General features: G+C 37.2%; 1 protein-coding gene across 4 annotated transcripts in view; it reads right to left on the reverse strand.

Moving 5' to 3' along the window:
* Window positions 1–2047: 2047 nt before the first annotated feature.
* Window positions 2048–23573, reverse strand: part of LOC145978976 (uncharacterized) — a 28755-nt gene continuing 7229 nt past the window's right edge. For 3 of the 4 annotated variants that reach the window (XM_083112028.1, XM_083112029.1, XM_083112030.1), the window contains exons 2-6: window positions 19273–21642; window positions 11047–11181; window positions 8365–8862; window positions 6928–6973; window positions 2048–4568 (exon numbers count right to left, since the gene is read on the reverse strand). In XM_083112028.1, coding sequence (XP_082968154.1) covers window positions 3508–4568; window positions 6928–6973; window positions 8365–8862; window positions 11047–11181; window positions 19273–21600 — 4068 coding nt within the window. In that variant the 5' untranslated portion in view covers window positions 21601–21642 and the 3' untranslated portion in view covers window positions 2048–3507. The remainder of the gene's footprint in view (window positions 4569–6927; window positions 6974–8364; window positions 8863–11046; window positions 11182–19272; window positions 21643–23573) is intronic. The other variant, XM_083112031.1, reaches the window with a different exon arrangement.

Raw genomic sequence — 23573 nt, forward strand, 5'->3', positions numbered from 1 at the left:
ACTCTGAACTGATTAGATCCAGTGGTGCCATGTGGACTAAATTGTTGGGTGTTCACACCCAGCCTAAATTGAGAAAATTTTACCCTCCCCCCCCCCCCCCCCCCCTCATCCAAAGTGGGCTACAAACACATCGTTACAGTTTCCACTTTACACCCCTCTGCCTGCCTGTCCATACCCTCAAAAAGGAAAGAAAAAATTACTAAGGTAAACAATGCATTTTTTCCCTTTTCAATTATTGAAATGCCTTACGTTTCTCCTTATTTTAGTGTTGGGAATAATTTTACCTGTTCATAAGAATTAACTCCACTCCCATTTCCACTACCCATAATGCAGACAAATATATATTTTTTTCAATTTCAATAGCTATTTGAAATTTTACAGCAGCTTTCCTATTTGGCAAGTCTCTGACAATCTCAAACTTCATGATGCGAATTGCAACTTTGCTTACCAAGATAAATATTATTTTCTACTAGCAGTGTCTTTATCTTCTTTCTTTTTGACTCGTCTACATTATCTAAAGGCTTAAGCAACACATTTTAAACTTTAATATAAGTGTAAATCTGCTCATTTTGGTGATATATTGTTTGAAAACATAAAATCTTTGCCATGCAAGACTTTGGGTGCAGGACAACTATTTGCAATGCGGTTAAGGAAGTTTTTGGCCTTAATTTTTGGCAAAATGCATTGGAAAGAAAAGATGTTATGCTAAAACATACACGATCTTAGGAATTACTCTAAGAATGCAAACAGGGTTTGCAATCTTAACTACTGCTTACTTTTCCCCAATACAGAAGATAAACAAAACAAAAAATAAAATACTTGGGAATAGAAAAAAAAAAAAAGATCATACCTCCATGGCTATCTCACATTCTCCAAACATTTAACAGTTGCTGCCATCTGTTGACAGTTCTTTCGGAAGATTCGTGTGCTCCATTTTCCACTTTTTCATCCTTGGTTTCTCTCAGCTTCTTCGGTGGAGCTAGAGCACAAGAAGAGTACAGCAGAGGGAGTTCACACGCCAGATGTGTGCCAAGCTCTCGCTGTCTAATCTGGTGAGCTTTTCTTGTCCACCGTCAGGGAAAATTGGGGAATTTGAAGCATTGTAAAGACTTAATAAACGAAAAAGGTTCTGTGTGAAATAAGTATCTTGAAATGTAGTGTTTTACTGTGCAACAAAGAAAAATTGAAGTTTTTTAATTTTCAGTTGGGGCTTCATGATCTCTGTGAATCCCCTTCAGACCATGCCTCTGACTAGATCACATTGGGCCCAAAAAAAAAAAAAAAATGCTGTTCATTTTTATTTATGGGAACAATTATAGGAATCTACACTGGAAATTATTCCAGATGCAATGCTCCAAATGGCACAAAAGAAAGAAAATAAGCAAAATTAATGTAAAGAATTAAAAACGAATTTCTTCTTTAAAAATATGCACTAAAAACATATTTTAATATACTGCTGTCTTTTTGCCATGATTAAAGCAAGCTTTAGGAATTTGCACAAATTACTTTTTGGAATTATTGAAGACACACAGAGAAAAGGGACACTGATACTACCCGTTTAGAATTTGAATTTTGTGTATTATGCTGACCATGTTGTTGAAAATAAATTCACACCTACTCTTGGAATACATACAACACTTCATGACATATTGATTACTTCCCCCACTTGTCACAAAATTTGGAAGTTCTGAGCCCAAACGTAAACATTTCATGAGACATTTTCAGTGTATGACAGTTCATGCACCACCCTGTACCTTCGGGAACATGGAAACACTTAAATCCAGTATGCTTTTGTGATCCAAGCACACATTCACCAATTAAAAATACTGGGTAATTGTTACCTATAAAAGGACATAACATATAGAGATCAATTTTAGTATTACTTGAAAAATATTGGACAAATATGTGCTGCTACTTCACTCAGTATTCTAGGGATGGGGCAGATTAATAGACAGAAAAGAAAAGATTTAACAGAAAATTTTGTTTTCTGAGCTCTAGCAGTTTATCAATATTCTTTCATATACCTCCCCACCAGACACACACTTTCTGGCAATTATCTCCTCAATGTTGCTCAATTCCACCAGGTCAAAATATATAAGCACAATGAATTTATGTTCAAAATTTATATACAATTCTTACAACAACATTTTACAGAAAAATGTTCAGCTCAACAACAGAAAAGTAAAGCACATCAAGACTCTTATCTACAACAATTTTTTATAAGTAATTGCCAACAAACATATTTTTATATCCAGCATTATTGCTACAACAATACACCTGTTAGCATAATGAAAATGTCATGCAAACAATTTAGTAGTAAATATAATACAAGTTTTGAAATGACACGATGCTGCTTGCTTTTTGGTTTACACTTGTGAATCATGTATTAAAATATAATAGAGTATCTTTCACAAATGAGTTTTGCTATCAAATAATAAACAAGCTGTACATAAAAGTTGTGCAATTTGCACTACTGTTACAAAAGTAGAACAAAAGACTTTAATACCTGCATCTTTGTATGTCTTACATTTGCTCAGGGTATATGTTCTCAAAAACCTAACAATACCTGCCTTCTTTCTAACAGTCTTGTTATGGAGAAAAATGCAGAAATCATATTACAAATATTTATATGCAACAGTAAACAAGTCTCAGCATGAATGTATGAAAGCTTTCTTCCTTACATATTTGTGCCACCCACTGCACTACATTTTCTGTTTTTACAGAACCTGACTGTCTTTTAAAATGTTTCTGTTCAGTTAATAGAGCAGTCTCAAATGAACTGACTAGATCACATGGGGCAAAAAAGCAATGTTGTTTTTCTTTTATAGGAACAATTACATGAAATTATTGCACATGCAATAATGCAAATGGCACAAAAACAAATAAATGCTTGTTAAAACATATAGAAGGAAAACATCAAAAATAAAAATTATAATTCCCGGTATTCCTCCTTTGGGCTTCATGGGGCAAAAGAATGCTGGAAGGAAACATGCAAAATTTATGTAAAGAGTTAAAATTAATTTCTTTTTTAAATGTATACACTGAAACTATATATTATCACATGTTGCTACATTTTTTTGCTTGAATTGTAGCAATTTTTTTTTTTCCCCAAAAATTTATAAATTTTGCACAAATAGACACAAGTTGCTTTCTGAAATCATTTCAAACATGTAAACTAAAAAGGGTGACACTTTACAATTTGGATGGCTTTTGATATGAATTTTGCTTGTACAAAAGTCACACACAGTAATAACAACACCCACTCTTGGAAAAAATACAACACTTACATGATGCACCGAGATTACTTCCCCGAATATAGCCCCTTTCAAACTGCTGTAAATTTTTCTTTCACGATGCAACACCCATTTCAAATCACACATTTTAAAAATGAAATGTAATTGTATCAATTGAAAACAATCACTGTATTGTTGCACTCTCTTTTCCCATATTTAAATCGGCAGTGCAGTCTTCTACATAACTTGGTTCTCGTTTACAAGTAACGTTTTGTTAACAACATGCAGCATTAAACAGTATATCATCATAATCAGGTGCTTCAGATTTGATGTTGCAGATTATTTTGCAAGATTGTTCTTTTACGGCAAAGGTTTCACTCTTGCTCTCGACAGTTCCTACACACTTGGCATTTGGTTTCTCACTTAAATTCTCAGATTTACTGGTGCAGTCAGCGGATGCGACCTCACTTTGTACTGTGTTGCTATTTGAAGCACTTTGAGAGCGTTCATTGTTTGCGGATGTTGGACTTTCTTCCGCACACTCTTTGGTAGTTCTATTCTTTCGTTTCCGATGCCTTTTGTTCTTCTTTCCCTCCGTAACATATGCTGTTCCAGTCAACATGTCCCCTTTGGTTTCCACTTGAATTTCTACACTTCGTGTTTGTTTAGGGTGTATTTTGTATTCAGTTCTATTGTTATCACACAATGGACAATAACCAAACACCATATGCAACACTTCTTTCTGCAGAGGGGTCAGGAACACAGCAATATTATCTGGCGGTTGGCTACACATAAAAGAATTGTCTTTCAGCTCGTTACACCGTACACTTTCCACAATTGAAGCTGCATCGTTGATATATTTCAAATTCTCTGCTGTCAATCGATGTAACACTGCACTCGAGTTTACAACATTGTCTGTCTTTGTCGTATGCACGTTGACTGTCCCACGTGAAACGAGAGAGTCAACACCAGGCTGGTGTATCACAGATGAAGTTGCGGTGGTTTTCAAACACGAATTGTTTTGTGTATCATGAAGACTCTGCTTACGTTTATTAAAGTTTATCACAATTTTGTCCTGCACTCCAGTTGCTGCAGTCTTGCGTAGACCCGAGTTGAATTTGAAACTTGTTGGTATCACAAGTGGGGAATTGGTCCCCATTATTCCTGGTTTCCTGTCAAGCTGCAGTCTGAAGCATCCTCTTGGTTTCAGAGGTTTCAGAGTCTTCAGTTGTTTCAGAACATCCTGTATGGGCACTCCAGCCGCCAGCAGCTTAATGGCAGTATCACACCTTTCAATAACATCAGATCTGGCACCCACCTTTGAGGCATTCACAGCTGTAAATAAACATGTGGGATATATTAAGGTCATCGATATAAAAATCTGATAAAATACATATTTACAAAAATAATACTCTTTCCATTAACTGTATTTCTGGCATATATAGTTTTAACAATATATTTTAGGAGATAAGATTGCTGTGTGTCTGATGATGGGGTGGCCAAAAAGTTTGTTTCTCAGACAACTTTATGCTCAGATATGCTAATCGGGACTGGGCCTACAGTTTAAAGTAACATCAAAAGCATTACACTGTCCCTCCACCAGGGACTGAACCCAGAACTTGTTGGTCACAAAGCAACAGCTGGTGTTCGACTGGATGCAGGTTACATTTTATTTTTCTCCTTTTATATTTTATTGGTAAGATAACATGATGGATGCAGTGAACAACCAGGGTGTGTTTATCAATGTTGAAGCACTTCTGCTCCAGCAGTGCACTAAGGTGCCACAATATACAGACATTGGTGTGGAATCTCTGTTGACAAGCTACATTTTTCCAGGGAATAAAAATAAAAGAGATCAGGAATTTGGAAGGGGTGAATTTCGGTCAGGAACATCACCTCAGCGAGAATCAGTTCTAGCCTATAGTTCCACTGTTCTATGTAAGCAATATATAAACAGGAAACAAGCTAATTTCCATTTAAAATTTGGCATATTCTTTTTCAAAAATAAGATCCAGGGCTGGAGTAGATAAATATTATTGTATGTCATTATAATTATTCCTCCTCTTGCAACGATAAACTGAACAATCAGATAAGAGGATTTAAGTGAATAAAGAAAGTAACATGAATATTCTCTCACGGGGTCTCACTTTCGATCCCCTTTTGAGGGTTATTGTATACTGGTTCGGATCCAAATTTAAACTGTAGGCTCAGTCATGAGCATAAAGTGGACTTGAATCAAACTGTAAAAAGTATTCTCGAGCTTGTTAAACTTTGTGATGAAAGACAGAACATTCGAGTCTTCACAAAAATATTAGCATAGTAAATGTAAACTTCCCCGTGTACTTTGCACCATGCCATGAGGCATATGCGAGGGTAGGGCCCCACAGATTCTATTAATCTTGGCCATTTTGGAGGTGACGTGATCAGTACCATGCTCTGGCTGCCTTTACCTCCCAGCCCCAGAGCCACTTTGTGCAGTGACGAGGCCAGAAAAATTCCGACTTTTAAATAACACAAGGAATCAAACCCGGGTCTCTCACATGGCAGTCACATGCCCTACTGACTAGACCATCACGGCTCCATATAAAAATAATACGCATAATAATATATCTGAAAACTTGGCAGTTGCCTATATTGGTGACATTTATATCTGTTAAGTTTGTTTTCTTCCCCCAAATTTGTCAATAAAAAGTTTTAAAAAAATGCACTAAAATTGCAAATAGGGTTAACTCCTCCTTATTTCAATTCCTCTATTTATTGTGTGACACTCTCAACACAAGATGCTCGAGAGGTAGAGCAAGCACCTTCCTGCAGCACTGAAGATACCAAACTTGAGCAGGTAACAAGTGGCAAATTTTCCACACACACCCAACTAGTTGTTAGTTTGAACATGATGAAGTCACACGATATGGAAGCAGAAGGTTTGATTAGATTTATTTTACTTCGCTTTTCTGGCACTTTTGGCTAATTGCGATAATGAGGATGAGCGAGTGTTGATAAGATGAAATTGATGAAGGGACACTCACAAAGAACACCCATGCCTAGGGAGGATTCAAATATGGGACTCCTGGAATCGTAGCATGCCCATCCACCATGGAGGTCGGTGGAGAAATTTAGAAAAGCTCAAACTTAATTCAATAAATTTCTATTACAACTATTAAATGTGCTAGAAGTAATATAATTTCACTTCTGAACCACTGGAGAAATATATTTTCATAAACGTTAATGGTAAATGGAACAACTAAACGTTACACTGTGGGTACTGCTGTAATTTACTTCTAACTGGTATCCTGATGAAGCTTGTATTAAAAACAGACAACACACCATTTCCACTTATTCTTTCCAAAATAAGATTAAAAGGAAAAACATAGAATACAAAAACAATAAAAAATGTTATGATGAACTAAAAAAAATAGCAGTTAAGCAAATAAAATAATTCATTATGCATGGATATTGAAGCATTTGAAAGTTCAGCATCTTAAATGGTGAAATCAGGAACAAGGAAATTTTCTTTTTTCAACGGTTAGATCCTTAACATAATTTAGATTGTGACTTGCATTTTTTTACTCTCAGCTTTGATTCTGACATTTGAATTCATCTTTCTCTTAAATATTCTAATCATACTCACACACACGTCAGAAAATTTGTATGAAAATAATTTGTGTACCAATTAAGTCACAATTTTCCAACGCACCTTTACTATCCTGTTTGGGAGGCACTGGTCCTTGTGAGCAAGTTTTCTGTAAAGAAAATTTGTCTGAAATGAATTTCTATAAAAAAAACTGATTGTAATGTGAAGAAAAAATCTCTTCAACATGTATCTTGTGTTTAACTGATTCTAACACCACCACCAAAATATTCTTTGTTTGGTAACGTTTAGTTCTTCAGTTTAATGGCATGGCATCACCTAATTTATTAGGTTCATGAAGTGAATTTATTGGTTCAATAGAACAATTTAACATAAAAATGTAACAAAAATTTAATACAAGCATATTAACTTTGAAAACTGAAATTAAAGTTTACAAATACATTATGTACATAAAATGTAATTAATAGCAATTAATTTTGGCTTATATATTAGTGCTAGCTGTTTGTAGAAATACTGACAAGCAAGAATTACAAATACACTTTGGAAATTCTACAATCTAAATCATCTCTCTCTCTCTCTCTCACACATACATACACACACACAAATATCAATACTGAAGAAGTAGAAAAGAAACTTACGGATAATGATATAAATTGAAAAAAGCAACACACATGAGGAATTTATTTTATGAATCTCTTCTATTCTTTTTAGAATTTAAATTCAGGGTACAGTGATATGTATGCATCACACACATTTTGTGTTCATTTTATTTCCTACTAACTGTGTTGCAACCAACCTGACTGGTGGAATTATCTTATAGTGCAAATCATCACAAGTAGTTGACTGTAGTTTGTATTAACTATAGAGAGAAATTTATCTGTTTTCATCTTTCTTTCATGATATATTGTCATTGTTTCTTACACTCACAAAGATGTGGGTTTCAGTATTCCTAGCAAATGAGGATCTGTTTAAAATCATAGAACAAATCATCATGTCAGCACCATGGATGTAATGTAACTCCCGATTTATCAAATTTACAGGAGTAAACAATGTATTAGGAATATGCCTGACTCTAAAACAGTCTGCAAATTGGAGATATGTGACTCCAGTTTACCACGAAGGATCAGAGATGGAGATACGTACATCTCGCTCCAAATAGAGCTTTTCAGAGGGCACACGTTACACAAAACTGAAAACTGCATGTTTGGAGTTACGTTCCTCTGGTTCTCATGCGACAAATGTCCTTTCTGTAACTTTCAGAACACTGGCATGTTTCACATTTAGAAATTTCGTTTTTGAAATTACTACATGCAGAAGACACAAATTCCACAATACAGCTCTTTTCTCATGTGTATCCGATTTGTTCTCATGCCATGAAGCAAATTATACTGAAGGGCAAACACACAGAGTACATAAGCACAAAGCAAAATATAATCTGTTCCTACTGCGCCATTAACACAACATAAAGAAAGAAACTGTAAAATAAATCTGTGCATGCATGATATTTTCTTGTGTTTTAGACAAAAATTATAAACTGTTTACCTTTGTAAAATCTGACAAAGCTGACAGTTGCACGTGTATCAGACCCTTAGTGGAAACATGGCGGTTGTGTCTTTTAGGGGATGGACGCAGTCCAGGTGGGGTCATGTGGGGTATGGGGTATTCTGGAGGGAATTCCGGGGGTGGCACCGGCACCGGTGGGGGAGGCTCCGGGGGTAAAGGAGGTGGCATACTTGGAGGAGGGGGTGGTGGGGGTGTATCTGGAGGAAGCGGTGGATTGCTCTCACTTTCAAGTGGCGGAGGAGGAGTCACCCCAGGAACCGGGGGCTGGGACTCCTCGATAGTCTGGCTCTGATGTACAGTTGGGGGTTCGGCGATTGGTAACTCGCAGGCTGGCACCAGTTTCAAATTTGGAGATGGTAACGGTGGGTTCTGGTAAGGAGCTTGGTAATTGTATGAATCACTCTGCGAAGGTCCATATCCTTGTGGCACTGAGAATGGTGCAGACAAGTATGAAGCCGTAGTATTGACATAGAACATCTGTAAAAAATAAATCACCATTAAAATTGAACAATTCAAATGGTCCAATTAAGAAATATATTAATTTGTTAACTTTCACAGAGCACAGAAAATAGAAGTAGGAACAGATCAACATGAAAATTACTGCCACTGTTCTATCAATCTAATAAAAACTGCAAATGTTCCTGAATGGTTTATTAACCCCTTTATTAATACATGTGTATGCAGGTGATTGTAATGGATTTTGCCTTAGAAAAATTAACTGTTATGAATTTTATTGATATGGGTCTGTAAAGGCCAATATTGATAGAATGCCTATTAACCTGTTGCTGCTGTGACAAAAAAAAAAGTTAAGTTTCACTGGAAGATACGATAATTTTCAAAATAAAAGGGCCATGCACGAGAAATACCGTATATTGTTAACCTACTGAAATACAAAATCATTTTTCTATATTACAGAAGCATTTAATAACTTTCTCTTATTACACACAACCCTTAAAAAGCTCTACAAAAATCATCTCTTTTATATCCCTTCCATGTGTTGAAACAACACTGAACTACAAATAGTAATATGTTTCACCTACATGAACTGAATTTTGGTACATTAATAAAAGATTAGACCTGTAAGGAGACAGACAGTCAGACACACACACTAAGATATATATTAAGCAAAGTATGTAACAAGAAATAAGTATAGAATCAGCAAATGAAAACTGATTTTGCGAACATGTTACAAAAGCTAATTCCGAAGAAACAAGGAAAAAAAAAACGAGAAAAGATACATGCAGTGAAACCCTAGTTTTAAATTCCTACAGGAATTTTCCCCTTGTAACACACAATCCCTTTTTGGTCCAATAATAATAATAGAAAATCTTGGCCAATTTTAAGTTTTTCCCCCACACTAAATTTTGTTTTAGGCAGTGTACATTTGTGAAACATCACAGCTCAAAAAATGCCTCATCCAACAGTATTAATTCACATGAGCAGAGACACACTAAAGTGTAAATAAACTAAACAAGTGTTCGAACATTCATTCTTTCTTTCTAATACAGCTATTTTACATAACTTTTTACCTCTTCACCATAATGATGCCTTACCAAAGGTTCAAACCTGAGATCTCAGACATCATAGTGAGTCATGCTGACTACTTCCATACAGAGACTGGTAGGTGTGTGAGTATATATGATATGTGGATAGTGCATGAAAGCTGTAATTTCTGTTCATTTAATGATAATGAAACAGGTATACTTTAAACATTTACTTCCTTACTTGTCCCTACTAGTTTTATAAAATACACTATTTCTAAATTTTTTACACATTTTATTATTGGCATGTTATTTCCACACCACCAGGCATAACATTTAGAAAACTATTTTCAACAATATAAATTACTGCTCTTGAATTCTACATTGATTGAACATTATAACACTGCCTAAAATAAATACAGTAGAAACTCAATTTTGTTTTTTGGAAGGATGAACAGGGCCGGATTAAGATGAAATTGGGCCTGATGCTTGAAATCTTCGGTGAACAATAAACACAAAGACGTTATAGTTACGTCACAGTGCAAAGAATAATAGTAGGTGTATAATAAGTAACGCTGTGTCTAGGCATCCGAAATTGGGGCTCCAAATTTCATTCTAAGATTTATTTTCAGGTTAATATAGCGAAAGAAAAATGTTCAGCTTTCGGAGAATTCTCGTCTGTTTTCATCTGGGCCTATTTCAGGAATGGGCCTAATGCTGCAGCATCAATTGCACCCACCTTAATCCGGTCCTGAGGATGAAGGTATAAAAATTAAAATCCTGGAAAATGTAAAATTTGGATTCCACTGTTATTAATTTTGTCCTTTGCATAACACAAGAAAACAAATAAATACATAAAAAGCAATTCTATATTAAAAACAACTAACAATAAGTAGTCTGTGTTGCACACCATTTAAGATACACTGACATTTACACCATATTCAGGAACCTAGAAATGCAGCACAGTAATGCATCACCACCACCATGTCTCTTAAGGCCTGTCACTCCACTATTCATCCATGTTAGTATTTCCCTGAAGAAGCCTTCAACCCACTCTCCTCATTTCTGGAGAGAACATTCTGAGCACACGTTACAAAGATGGCACTGCAACTAATTATTAACCACAAAACAGAACAGCCATGCACAATAACCTTCCCTTCTTTTACCACTGACTACTTACTTCATTCGGCTGTGACGGCTGCACAGGCAGTGGTGGTGCAATGGTCTGTCCTGGTGGTGGTATGCGTGGGTCAAAATTGTAGGGCAAAGATCCATAGCAAGCATTCTGTACTGCAGATGTATCGTAATGGCCTAACTAAACAGACACATCAAAGTCACATTAATGGCAATACAAGTATTAAATTATGGATTACACTTCACTCATGTAAAACATTTTGACTGTGAACATCATGCAAATTTATACTTTAATAGCATTATATTAGAAAGTTGCATATTTGGGGAGCCAAAGTTAATAAGTTACTATGTAGGAAAATGTAAAATAAGGATTCCATTGTACGCAAGTTTGTCATTTGTATTGACTTTATCCTTTGTGCACATTTAGTGACAAATTTGAATAATACACTATCTCTTTAATAAATATATGTGATTATGTTGCACTTCTGCCTCAAAAAAGGATTCAATTATTTTACAGAAAAATGTATCATAAGAGAAGAGATGTGTTTCCACTTACTCTACTTTTCTTGAGACCCACTGATTTACCACTTCAGACTAACAATGGTATTGTATCACTGCATTGTTTACATTCAGGTGATGGGACTTCTGATTTCTACCATTTGCCAGCGCTGGAAGGTTGGTCTGTCTCATGCTGCTCTGTGCATCAACGTGCATGCCTGTTTGATTGGGAGTGAGGAGTTGTGTGGCAGGTCTCCGATCTGATGAAATGGACTCTAAACTGGAAGCTGGAGAAGCACATGGCACCATGCACTCCAGAAAATCCCACACAGCATGACTGGAAATGCAGACTCACTGCAAAACCCCTCACTTCGGACCAGAGGAGCAAGAACGGTAATGCTCAGATCAACCTGGCAGATTAGCACAGTCAATGGTAGAAATCAGGTCTACCAACAGATGGAAGTGAACAATACAACGATGTGATGGTACCTCTGCTTCAAGTGCCAACAAAACATGATAATGAGGGCAATAAATCAGAAGTAAAGTAATGCACTGAGGAAACACAGATCTTTCCTCTTACAATATTAACACTGGTTACTACACATCAAGAATAATAAAATGCATAGAATTCTCAAATTATAAAATAGTTGTAGAAACTACACCAGATGGATGAGACTAGTTTACATATAAAATCACAAAAAAATCAAGAATAAAATATCAAAGAAGCCAAAGTTCTGGTTACATCGAAGGATATACGTTCCTAAATTTCGACAGTTACATCAGCTTGTTTCACGCCTCTGAATTTCATTGGCAATGAAAGAACAGGAATTTGCCCAAAACTTACACTCTAGGGGAAAATTTGCATACAAGCAAAGCTTCACATAACATCACTTTCCCACAATGTTTATACTCATATGAATAACTTCTCATACAACACACTGAACAGAAATGTTTTTCTTGCCTGCATAAAACCAGCTGTCTCGTGTAACAAAATACCTGCTGTGTGTCACTTTATGCACTTGGTTTTACACAGGTTAAAAAAAACAACATGCTTTTACATTTGTGATGGCCAAATATGTAATAAATTTAGAATTTTGCAAAATTTACAGACATAATTTTACCAAAAAGCCACTAGTGATAAATTATCAATTTCTTTGCCAATTAGGTAACATTACAACACTTCATACAATTTTCTTTAGACCAGATATTGGATTTTTCACTCAAGTATGAATATATTACTTATTTTTCATATAACATTTGTAACGTAGCATGAATACGAGTATTATCAGTATATATGCTTTTGAATACAGCAAGGCATGCAAACAGACTTTCTTTTAGTTAATACTAGATAAAACATATTATATAATAAAAATAATTACACCCACAATTATATCTACGTATTAATAGTGAATTAATACTTCATTTCAAGTTCAATGGCAGTCGTAGCTTAAAAGCATCTCAGTTCAAAACCATGCTTAACACAAATCACCACAAACTTTTCTCTATTAGAATGCACATACGAAAAATACCAGTTATATTATGATTCTTCTAGCAGAATCTACACTATGAAGCATGTATTAAAGCAAAATTGTTTGTATAATCAAAATATTAGAACCAAAGAATGTGTAGTTTTGAAAATACAATGGTAAATACACAATACATGTTCACGGAGTTCTTTCTACTCTTCAGGTAATTGGGGAAGTAATAACAGTGCCTTTTCAGTAAGTTATAATCTTGTGTATGTGGTTTCATATTGCTCTCTGCCCCAATTATACAGGGTAATGCATGAAAAAGTAGGCTGGGTCAGTAGCATAGAGTAAATACAAATAATACAGGTGTAAAGTAAAAAGTAAAGTAAAGTGCTCCCCTGTGCTTTGCACAACGCCATGAAGGCATATAGGGGGTGTGGAGTTAGGGCCCCACAACTGAGCTACCGCAGATTCATAATACAGATGTGCAGATACAAATATAATAATTATACATGGTTTAGTACATATGAAAAATAGCTCGGATTAATTTGATTATTTTCCTTCACTTTTGGCTAACCGTGAAGATGAGGATGAGTGATGATATGAAGAAACTGATGAAGGGATACTCGCAAAGAACACCCATGCACAGGATGGATTCGAACGTGGGAAACTAGGCATCATAGCATGCTGTGCTAACCACTTCGCTAAGGAGGCCACCAATAGCCATGTTTGAACACTAAGACTCCATGGTGCCGAAACAACATGGAGCAAATAAAGACCTATTCAACAGTCTACAGCTTTAGGTGAGCATTGCTCCACATAAGTTGCATTGAAGTTTCTGTACTGCACTGTGCAAGATGCCATCATCGACAGACGAAAGAGAGGTGATTGTCGAAAGATACATTACAATGGGTTTGATTAAGGATATGTTTGTGGGCAAGTTTCCAAGTAGAGTCCCACCAGCAGACTTTGGGTAAGTAGTGCACTACAGGGTCACCATATAACACCCCAAAATAGAGCCCCATAGAGTTCAGTTCTAGAGGACATTCACCATAATATTCCAGGCAATTTACACTTTGACCTGGGCAAAATTGCTTCAGAAGGTTTTTAAACAGTTTCTAGCTCAGAAATCATTGCTGAATAACATATGCAAAATCAGACAAAATCTGACCACAGGAAAAACCCCAAAAACGGATTTTAAAATGGCGGATTGGCTGTTTTCTACTAATGGCAAAAATAAAGTAATTTACGCATTTTAGAGAGAGGTAATGCTCTTATTTACATTTAATGATACTTAAACTAAAACTATCTTTCAACAATATACCATTTCTTATGCAAAGTTGATATTAAAAGTTATTTATAGAAGTTAGACACTGAGAAAATAACAATTACTTGAAATAAAATTATTTTAAGTTCTCTTAATTATAAAGTCAACTTCTAAGGATGGACAAAGTTTAATTAATTGTCTTCATCACCGTAAACACTGGCTTACACATGGGGGGGGGGGGGGGGCTACAGTCCCTCCCGACACTTTGAGAAAAATCAAAATTTTTAAATGGAAGCAGCAAAGAAATATGTAGAGCTGCCTCTTTGCCAAAGAAATACAAGATGAAGAAAAAGGGATATTATAGGAACAGAGGACAAGAAATTGAAACCGCTTGGCATCAGAAGAAGTGTGCAGCAGGGGTATTCTGTCACAAAAGAAGTGATGTAAGTGAGGTGACAAAAATAAATTTTATAAAGAACATGGAGGACAGAATCAAGAAAATATGCACGAAAGAATGTGAAAAAGAAGGCAAAATAAATAGCCTATGGAAACAGCTGGAAAAGAATGGCTATGAGAAGGAGGGTAGACTGGACATAAACAGAAGAAGGAAGAAAAGTGGCAGGGGAGAATTGGAAGAGAAGCAAAAAGAGTAAGAGAAAGAAAAAGAAAGGAGGTTTGGAATAAGGAGTATGGGAAAGACCTCAGAAAAGATATGCAAAATGCTTAGAAAAGCGGGCATTAAAACTTACAGGAAGGGAGGGAGAAGCATCCTAAGAATAGCGAAGAAGCAAACAAGAAAAAGGAAAACAGAGAAGAGGAAGGGATCATCTACAAAGTGAAATGTAAAGAATGTCAGAGTATGTACATAGGAGAAATGAAAAAGAGGCTGAAAGACAGGTTGAAACAACATAGGGATAATGTATGACTTAAGAGAGAGAGAAATGCGATATTTAAACACATGAGAGGAACAGGACATGACATAGAGTGGGATGAGCCTAAGCAGATAGGAAGGGAGAAGAGAATGCTAGTGAGAAAATGGAAGGATAGAGAAGAAAGGTGAAGAAGTCACAATGAACTTGAATGGGGGATTGAAGTTAAACAAAGAATGGAAGAAGGTGTTAGAAAGAGTGGAAAGGACAAGAGAGAAAGAGGGTAGAAGAAGGAAGGAAATAGAGCGTGAGATAAAGAGTCCAACCACATTCTCTTTCAGGTGAAAGTACAGTTGACAAGGGAAAGCCACCTGCTAGATTGTTCCAGAACTACTTTCTAATAGTCTGGAGGGGAGTATTTTTGTGTATATATATCATCCTGTTTTTGTACCTTGTTACATTTGTACTTGGTGCAGAATCTGAAGAAGACCTTGCTAGATATTTAAACGTTACGTTTAGTTTATGTTTTATAATAAAATAAATTTCTGCCTTGGTCAGCATATTAAGTTTTTTTTTTAAAAAAAAGCCATTAAGACCTAAAACAAGGCTAAAAAAGGACCCATAAGCCAAAAAACTCCGAAAAAGGCAAAAAATGACGAATAAAACCCACCTTTTTCTGGCCTACAATGACCCAAAATGAACATATATTATGTTGGGCCTCGTCTTCGGACACTAGGAAAAAAAGGATTTTTCCTCAACTTCCGAGCCCTAGTCAACATATTATTATTGCAACCACTCGCCACGAGCTGTTGGAGAAAACCATCGATTACCCTTGCATCCACATCGTGAAGTATCATCAAGGTTAGATGTGCAAGAACAGCAAACCATCTTAAGGAGGAATTCTAGATTTAGTGGGTGTACAGCATAGCAGGAATTATTCTTTACATGCCAACCCCTTACATCTACCTCGATCGTCTCTTCTCTATACTTCCAGATTCTGAAAAACTAAATATGCTGACCAAGGCAGTAATTTATTTTATTAAAAACATAAACTAAAACGTAACATTTCAACCTTCTAGCAAGGTCTTCATCAGACTCTGTACTTGATACAGAGTCTGATGAAGATCTTGCTAGAAGGTTGAAACGTTACGTTTTAGTTTATGTTTTTAATAAAATAAATTACTGCCTTGGTCAGCATATTTAGTTTTTCATAATCATGGAAACAAGGCTTAATGGTGTTATAATTCCAGATTCTTATTTGAAAGTGTGTGCGAAATTTAAGGTACTTTGTGGACGAATCGGTACGTGACAAACACTCAGGTGTAACAAACGATATACCTGCAAATAATGTTTTCAATTAACATTCAACGACATAGTTTGTTTGTGGATTCCGACGACTCACAGTCATACAACAGAAGCATTGCTGCTCTTCCAACGGCTTCAATATCTGAATGTTGGCAGGAATGGAAACAAAATGAATTTGCAGCTGAACGGAGTTCAGTTACGTTCATCAGTTTGTCTAATGCTAAGGATTTCCCAATTGCGCAAGATGTGGTTTCGAGTTTTCGTTTCAGGTCCGCTTTACTCACACGTACGCTAATCAGTACTGGACATCCAATTTAAGTTGAGATCCTAATCACTACATGCCTCCACCAGGTATCAAACCCTGAGCCCACTAAATACAAGGCGACGGACCTTATCACTATGCCATCGGGGAGGCCAGATAAATTCTGGGTATGGTATTAGAGCCAGTGAAAACATACAGAAAGAGGAGCAGCTTGCAGATGTGTCGACCCAACAATGATTGAATTTCGAGGATATTGTACACAGTATTGGGAGATGGTCCCCGTCTTATGTCACTGCGATGTACGACTTGAAACCATTGTCCTTGGCATGGTACAGAAGCAATTCGGTCTTTTCCCTCTATTACTGTTGTACAAATACTTGCATTTTGTAATGAGACTGCAGCACAAACGATTCCCATACGAGCATCCTCATCTGCGTTGTACACATCATACCGGTGCTTCTACATCATTTCACCTGTAAGGGTAATAATTGCTTGGTTGTTTTCTTCTTTAGATAGAGAGTGTTCTTTCTTGTCGGCGCTGAAATTATCATTCCTACTAGTCTTGATGCGGAATCTGAGAATTAAGCCCTTGTTCGTAGGAAAGCCTCTGTAGCCATCATCAAAAACGATAGCCCTTCCATCTATTTTCAGAGTGAAATCTACGCAAGGGATTACAATGTTCTTGTGTGTTTCATTGTTATGCCATGGAACGGAATGTTGGAGAAATCCATCATCCAAAATGCACTGGCTTGTGAACTGGATTTCTTCAACTTCCGTTCGAAAGTTATTGCATGACCTAACTGAGAATTCTTGGCTGCTCTCAAAATACTTTATCATTCGAATAATGCACGAAGCTTGTAATTCTCTGAAAGAGTGCTGCATCTACTTGTATATCATATCCGACAGGGCCCACAACGCAGCAGCAGCAGAAAATCCTATGATTTTCACTTTGTCAATCTTTTTGCAGAATATTTGAGAAAAATCTTCCTCAATTATTTTGAAGATGATATCCATACCAATGTAATGCAATTAATCAAAATTAACTGTTGTACTAGTGTTGCAGAAACTTGAGTCAAAATGATATGGGGGTATGGATTCCAGTCGTTCTATTCCTTTTTTAATAACATTACAGTCTTCCGTTTGTCTACTTTCTCACATTTAATTGTGTTGCTCGCTACCCTTCATCAAATCTCTGGAATATTCTTGTATTACTAAGTTTAAGTGGAACACAAGTGTATAGAAAACAACCATGTTGCCTTCTGGATGTCTGTAAATCAGTTTCCTCCTGTCAGGTCCTCAGCTGCTTTGCAGAAAAATGCCACGAGGTCTGATTCGAGTCGCACACAGGGTTCCGGATTCGATAAATGGTGGAGGCACATAGTGGTTCCGACCCCACTTTAAACTTTAAGTCCAGCCCCAATTAGCCTTTCTGTGCATAAAATGGACTTCAAACAAAAATTCAATCTGAGTCCGGTCCATAATCTGTCACTTATCTTCTCACAAATTTACCTCCCAGAAACATTTTTTGAACGGTTGGATTTTTAGACGACAAACAACATTTTCTGCAAGTACAGCTATAGGGGCTTGAGGTAATTGTGATCTATGGCTGCTGCAATGATGGAGAGAATCTTCAGCATAGCTTGCAACTGCAAATCAACCACGAGCCGGCTCTATCAGCATTTATGAAGTTACATGCAATGCTGGTCATTTGTGGTGCTCATATTTTAACTACATCTTGTCCATTGTCCAATTTTCTCTCACAAATCGCGCACAATTCAGATATTTTCATTCTTAAAAGGCAAAATATAATTTGACACAACGAGAAAACACAAATTTTAAGTAATAACTCACAATATATTAAAAATAATTCACAAATTAACATACAATGTAAGGAAATTCACAATAGCCAGTCTGCCATTTTGAAATCAGTTTTTGGGGGTTTTCCCGTGGTCCGATTCTGCCTGATTTTGGATATGTTATTCAGCAATGATTTCTGAGCTAGAAACTGTTTAAAAACCTTCTGAAACAATTTTGCCCAGGTTTGATGAAAAATTGCTTTAGATTGCCTGGACTATAAGCATAACTGGGCTATTTGGATATCTCTCTTAAAAATAAATTACTTTTAATCCAATCATGAATTCATCAATAAATTAGATGTTTTAGGGTCGCATTTCAAAATGAGTAGCTTTATCTCACTTGGATTCATGATTTTCTTAGTCCATATTTGAAAAAAAAAAGCTGGCTCCTGAATTATTTTTAGTTTTGACTACCCCTGATTACTTGTATTTATTCTATGCTACTTTTTCGTGCACCACCCTGTACATACACAATGCACTGAATACCACTCATTTTGTTTCTTCCTATCCCTGCTCAACAAATGCAGTTGCCCGTTGTTGGCAATCATATGGTAATTAGCTGCTGTGTGCCTTATAAGATACATAAAATACAGTAATAAAAGATCTCTAGAAACATTTTAATACGTGCAATTGATAATCTCAAACACTAGTCCTGACAATTTGGAGATTTTGAAAATTATGAGCTATTATCACAGTCAGTCAAGTATCCAAAAATTTATACTTAAAAAAATCTGAAAAATACTTACATCTAGATAGGAACCTGGCTGTTCAGTACTTTCTTGTGTGTTATTCACAGAAGGGAGTTCAGAAGTACGAAGAGGGGAAACGTTCCGTTCGATGCCTCTTGATGGACTGGGGGACATATCTAATCTGTCTCTAGGTCTTCTCTCGGGGGAAGGGCTGATTGACATCGAACTAGATCTTCTCCGCTGAGTCTTCCCGCTGGTTGGTGTTGACGATCGAGACCTGCTTCTCCTCCTCTTCGGCCTGTACACTCTGTATCTGCCCCGATCTCCACTTCTGCTGCGGCTCCGACTTGAACTGCTCCAACTCCGACTTCTCCAAGCTCCTCTTCTCTTCTTCACTCCTCTGCTTCTACTCCTGCTCCTGCTTCTACTTCTGCTTCTCGCCCTACTGCTTCTGCTCCGACTTCGGTAATACTTGTGCTTATCGTTGGTGGGTGATATTGAGAACGAGTAACCCCCCCTTAGGGGCGACAGAGAATTTTTCTTGTATCTTAAAGGGGAATCGAGGCTTGGGCTGCTACGGTGTCTGGAATCAGGGGATGAATATTTCTTCCTTCGACTTGGCGAAAGTGAAGACGAACGTTCCCTTTTCCTGCTTCTCGAACGGGTTCTCTTAAGCCTGGAGGAGTAACTGTTTCTCCTTTCTCGGCTGTTTACAGACACTGGTGTTCGATTTCTTCGAGAAAAGTCATCTGGATTTTCGTCCAAGAGCGGAGTTCCATCTCTCTCATGCCTCTCCTTCCTTCCGTCTGAAACAACAGGTCTCCCGTCTCTTGCCTGAGCTGTCTTAATTTCTCTGGAAGAATGAGAATATGGAATTTTCTTATCCGTGAAAGTCTCAATGCTTCTTAAAGTCCTTTTCCTCTCAACATTCTTATTTGCAGTTTTGCAGTCCGTCTCGTCCAGAGCTCTTGTAGTTTCTTTGTCTTTCCACATTGTATTCAAGAACTTTGATACTTCCTTTTTAAACTGTTCTGGGTTACCACTCCCTATTGTTTGAATTGGTTTGCCTTGTAAACTACTTTTTGCTGGGTCATTGTCACTCTGGTTTGAGTCACATTCAAGTTTATTTGTAGATTTCATTTTGTTGGGAGTGTTTAAATTAGACGAACCTGAACTTATTTCAATGGTAGTGTCAGTGGGTGTAGAAACTGGGCTTTGTTGTTCCTTAACGCTAATGCAAATCTTATTACCTATAAGCCGACAGTTGCGGACTGTCGACGGCACATTTACATTAGATGCAAACTTCTTTTCACCACCATGAACCACATTACTGTTCGGAACATCCATGCCTAGAAGCTTACTTTTTATGCTAGTAGAACTTACATCATTTTGCGAACCTCTACTTTCTGGAACAAGCTTCTTACGCAGCCTTATCGGCTTATCTTTCTTAATTTTGTGCTTTGTTTTATTTTTTATCTTTGAATGCTTTTCTTTTTTCTTCCTTTCTGGATGTTTCTGTTTGCGTTTGCTGTTTTGTTCAGTTTTATCTTTAATATCTTTCTCAGGTTTATCTTTAATGTCATGCTCAAATTTATCCTTAACATAACTATCTGATGTTAATTCACCTTCCGACATGTCGTCGTCAGACAAAGACCCATCGGAAATGAGTTCTGTATTATTCACAATGGCTTCTGTCGGATGAGCACTGACATCAGTGCAGTCATTGTGTGTTGTGTCCTTGTCTTCTGCAAGAGCTTCAACACACGTCTCACTTTTAAATGGCTCATTTATCACACTTTCATCTGGCTCATTTACCTCACTTTCATCTGGTTTATCTGGGTCATTTACCTCACTTTCACCTGGCTCATTTATCTCACTTTCATCTTTGGCTTCAATCACTGCATCATCTTCATTTTTTGTGCAAACTGCAGCAACAGATTCCTCAGGTACAACGGTGACTGCACTTTTCTCAACACTTGCATTCACCACGGTTTCTAGACTGGCACTCGATAAATTACCTTCGTCTATGTCTCCTATTAAATCCTCGTGGCTCTTTGTTTGTATTTCATCAATTTTCTCACTTTTTACTTCAATTCTCTCAGTTTTCACTTCTATTTGCTCAATTTTCACACAAGTTCTTTCATTTTGCAATTCACCATCTTCAGATTTTACACCAATAGTCGCATCTTCACATATCTCCACATCCTCGTCATCATCAATATTCCACGATTCTTCTATACCATCTTCATTTAAAAACAGTTCATCCGCCAAAGATTCTAACTGGTCCAAGCACTCTGTCACCTCAATATCATAATCCTCAACTGCACTTCCTTCCAGGTTTGGATCCAGAGTCCCCGGCTGCACAATCTGCTGCTCACTGTCCATCTTCGCTCCTCAAAATCAAGACCCCTTGCACTTCAGTGGGTACTAGAAAGATGACAATACTTATGAGTATATTAGGCTACGGCAGTTTAAAAGGAAACACAAAACTCTTTAAAGATACACTGCTGAAAAATAACCTTAGTACCTGAAATTTAAGATAAACATAAAAGTAACAGACCAAGCCAAATGTATGTTCTCCAAGACTATGAATAATGCAGTTTACTACATATTTTAAAAATATAGAAATTGTTGCTACAAAATTGAAAGCAAATAAAATGTATTTTTATTGAGTAAAAGTAAATTATTTTCTCGTGTTAACTTCAACATGATTAATATCAGTTTGAATTGTAGTTGCAATGGTCTACTCAATAAGGTGTTTAACTACCACCTGGGTTTAATTCCTAGGGGAGGGGGGGAATCTTCCAACATTGCCCTGGCAAAAAGAAGCTTTAGAATTCACCCAACCTCTAATAACCCTTGACCCTCTGTACCCCTGCTAGAAAGTGGAAAATTTTCCATGGTTTATAAAGATTATGTTGTTTATGAACAATTTATGTTGATTTTAATTCGCTTAGATGTGTTATGGCAAAGTAATGTACCTCATTTACCTTCGCTTGTAGCAGCACAGTGGGAAGGCTTCACACAGAGTATAGCACCCAGCACAATAAGCCAAACCACCAGATGGGAGGTTGCCTACCAATTCATACGTTGTTAGGTTTGATACTGATTAACAATTTTTCCATGCTCTTCTTAGGTTAGAAGTGCTAAGTTTGTTGGTGTTAGTGCATTTGTTTCTTTTGCTATTTGAGTGTGCATACAACCATTTTTTATGAATAAAGAACCCTGAAAGTATTCCAAGGTTTTTTATTATTATTTATGCAATTATGGAATTCTTGAGAGGCTACATTTGGTCAAGGGTTCCTTACTTGGGTGGAAGGTTAAAGATAGCTAGAGTGAAGTGCTGATGACAGGTCCGTCTATAGCCAGAATTTTATGTGGGCAGCATCCCCGCCCACACCTTCCCCCTACGTGCCTGGCTGAGACATCACCCCCACAGTGGCTATCATGAATGTAGGGGGATCCTAGTTGTCTATATTGATGACATGGTGAAATGAGGAAGGCATAACTTAACTTCTTTACTAATTATGAATAATTAACTATTAATAATGTCAGCACTCTTGTGTATTTCAACCTAGGGTCTATTCAGTATTTAGTTACACTATAAAATGTAAATAAGCAGAATAAAATACAATACAAAGCATCTTACTTTTGTTGCAACTTGCAGTATGTCAAATGGTGTCTATACGAGGGTGAATCAAATATGAATGAGCCTTGATTGGCTAAGCGTCGGAATGGGTAGCAGGGTGTGATTGGGCATGTGCGGCCAGTAGGTGGGGCTGTCGTGAGTCAGGAACCAGAACAGCTGGCGTGTCGCATGCTTCGTTTAGTAGCTCTCACGATGAGTGAGCAGTGTGTGCCTGTGTGTGTTGCGCAACGCATAATCATCAAGTTCCTCACCCAGGAAAACGTCAAACCAGCCGAAATTTACCGGAGACTGCAAGGCCAATTTGGGAATGGTACCCTCTCGTGGGCAAGAGTGAAGGTGTTGCAAATGAAGTGCACCCCCGTCATCCTCGACACAGTGGGACGAACGACAACATGGCTCGTGTTCGTGAGCTTGTCGAACAGGATCGCCAAGTCACTGTGAAGCAGAACTTGGTGTGAGCTATGGAAGTGTCCAATCAATCATCACAAAGCACTTGGGCTTCCGCAAAATCACAGCTCGGTGGGTTCCCAAGCTGCTGAATGTTGCTCAAAAAGATGACCGAGTTCGCATTGCTCGGCAGCTTCACACTTGTTTTGACGTGGAAGGGGAAGCATTTTTGCATCGCATCGTTACCTGTGCATCATTACACCCCAGCATCCAAGCGTGTCAGCATGGAGTGGAGGAGGAAAGGTGAAGGAAACCCCGTGAA

The sequence above is a fragment of the Lepisma saccharinum genome, chromosome 25, assembly GCF_977018435.1.
Source record: "Lepisma saccharinum chromosome 25, izLepSacc3.1, whole genome shotgun sequence".
Lineage (NCBI taxonomy): Eukaryota > Metazoa > Arthropoda > Insecta > Zygentoma > Lepismatidae > Lepisma > Lepisma saccharinum.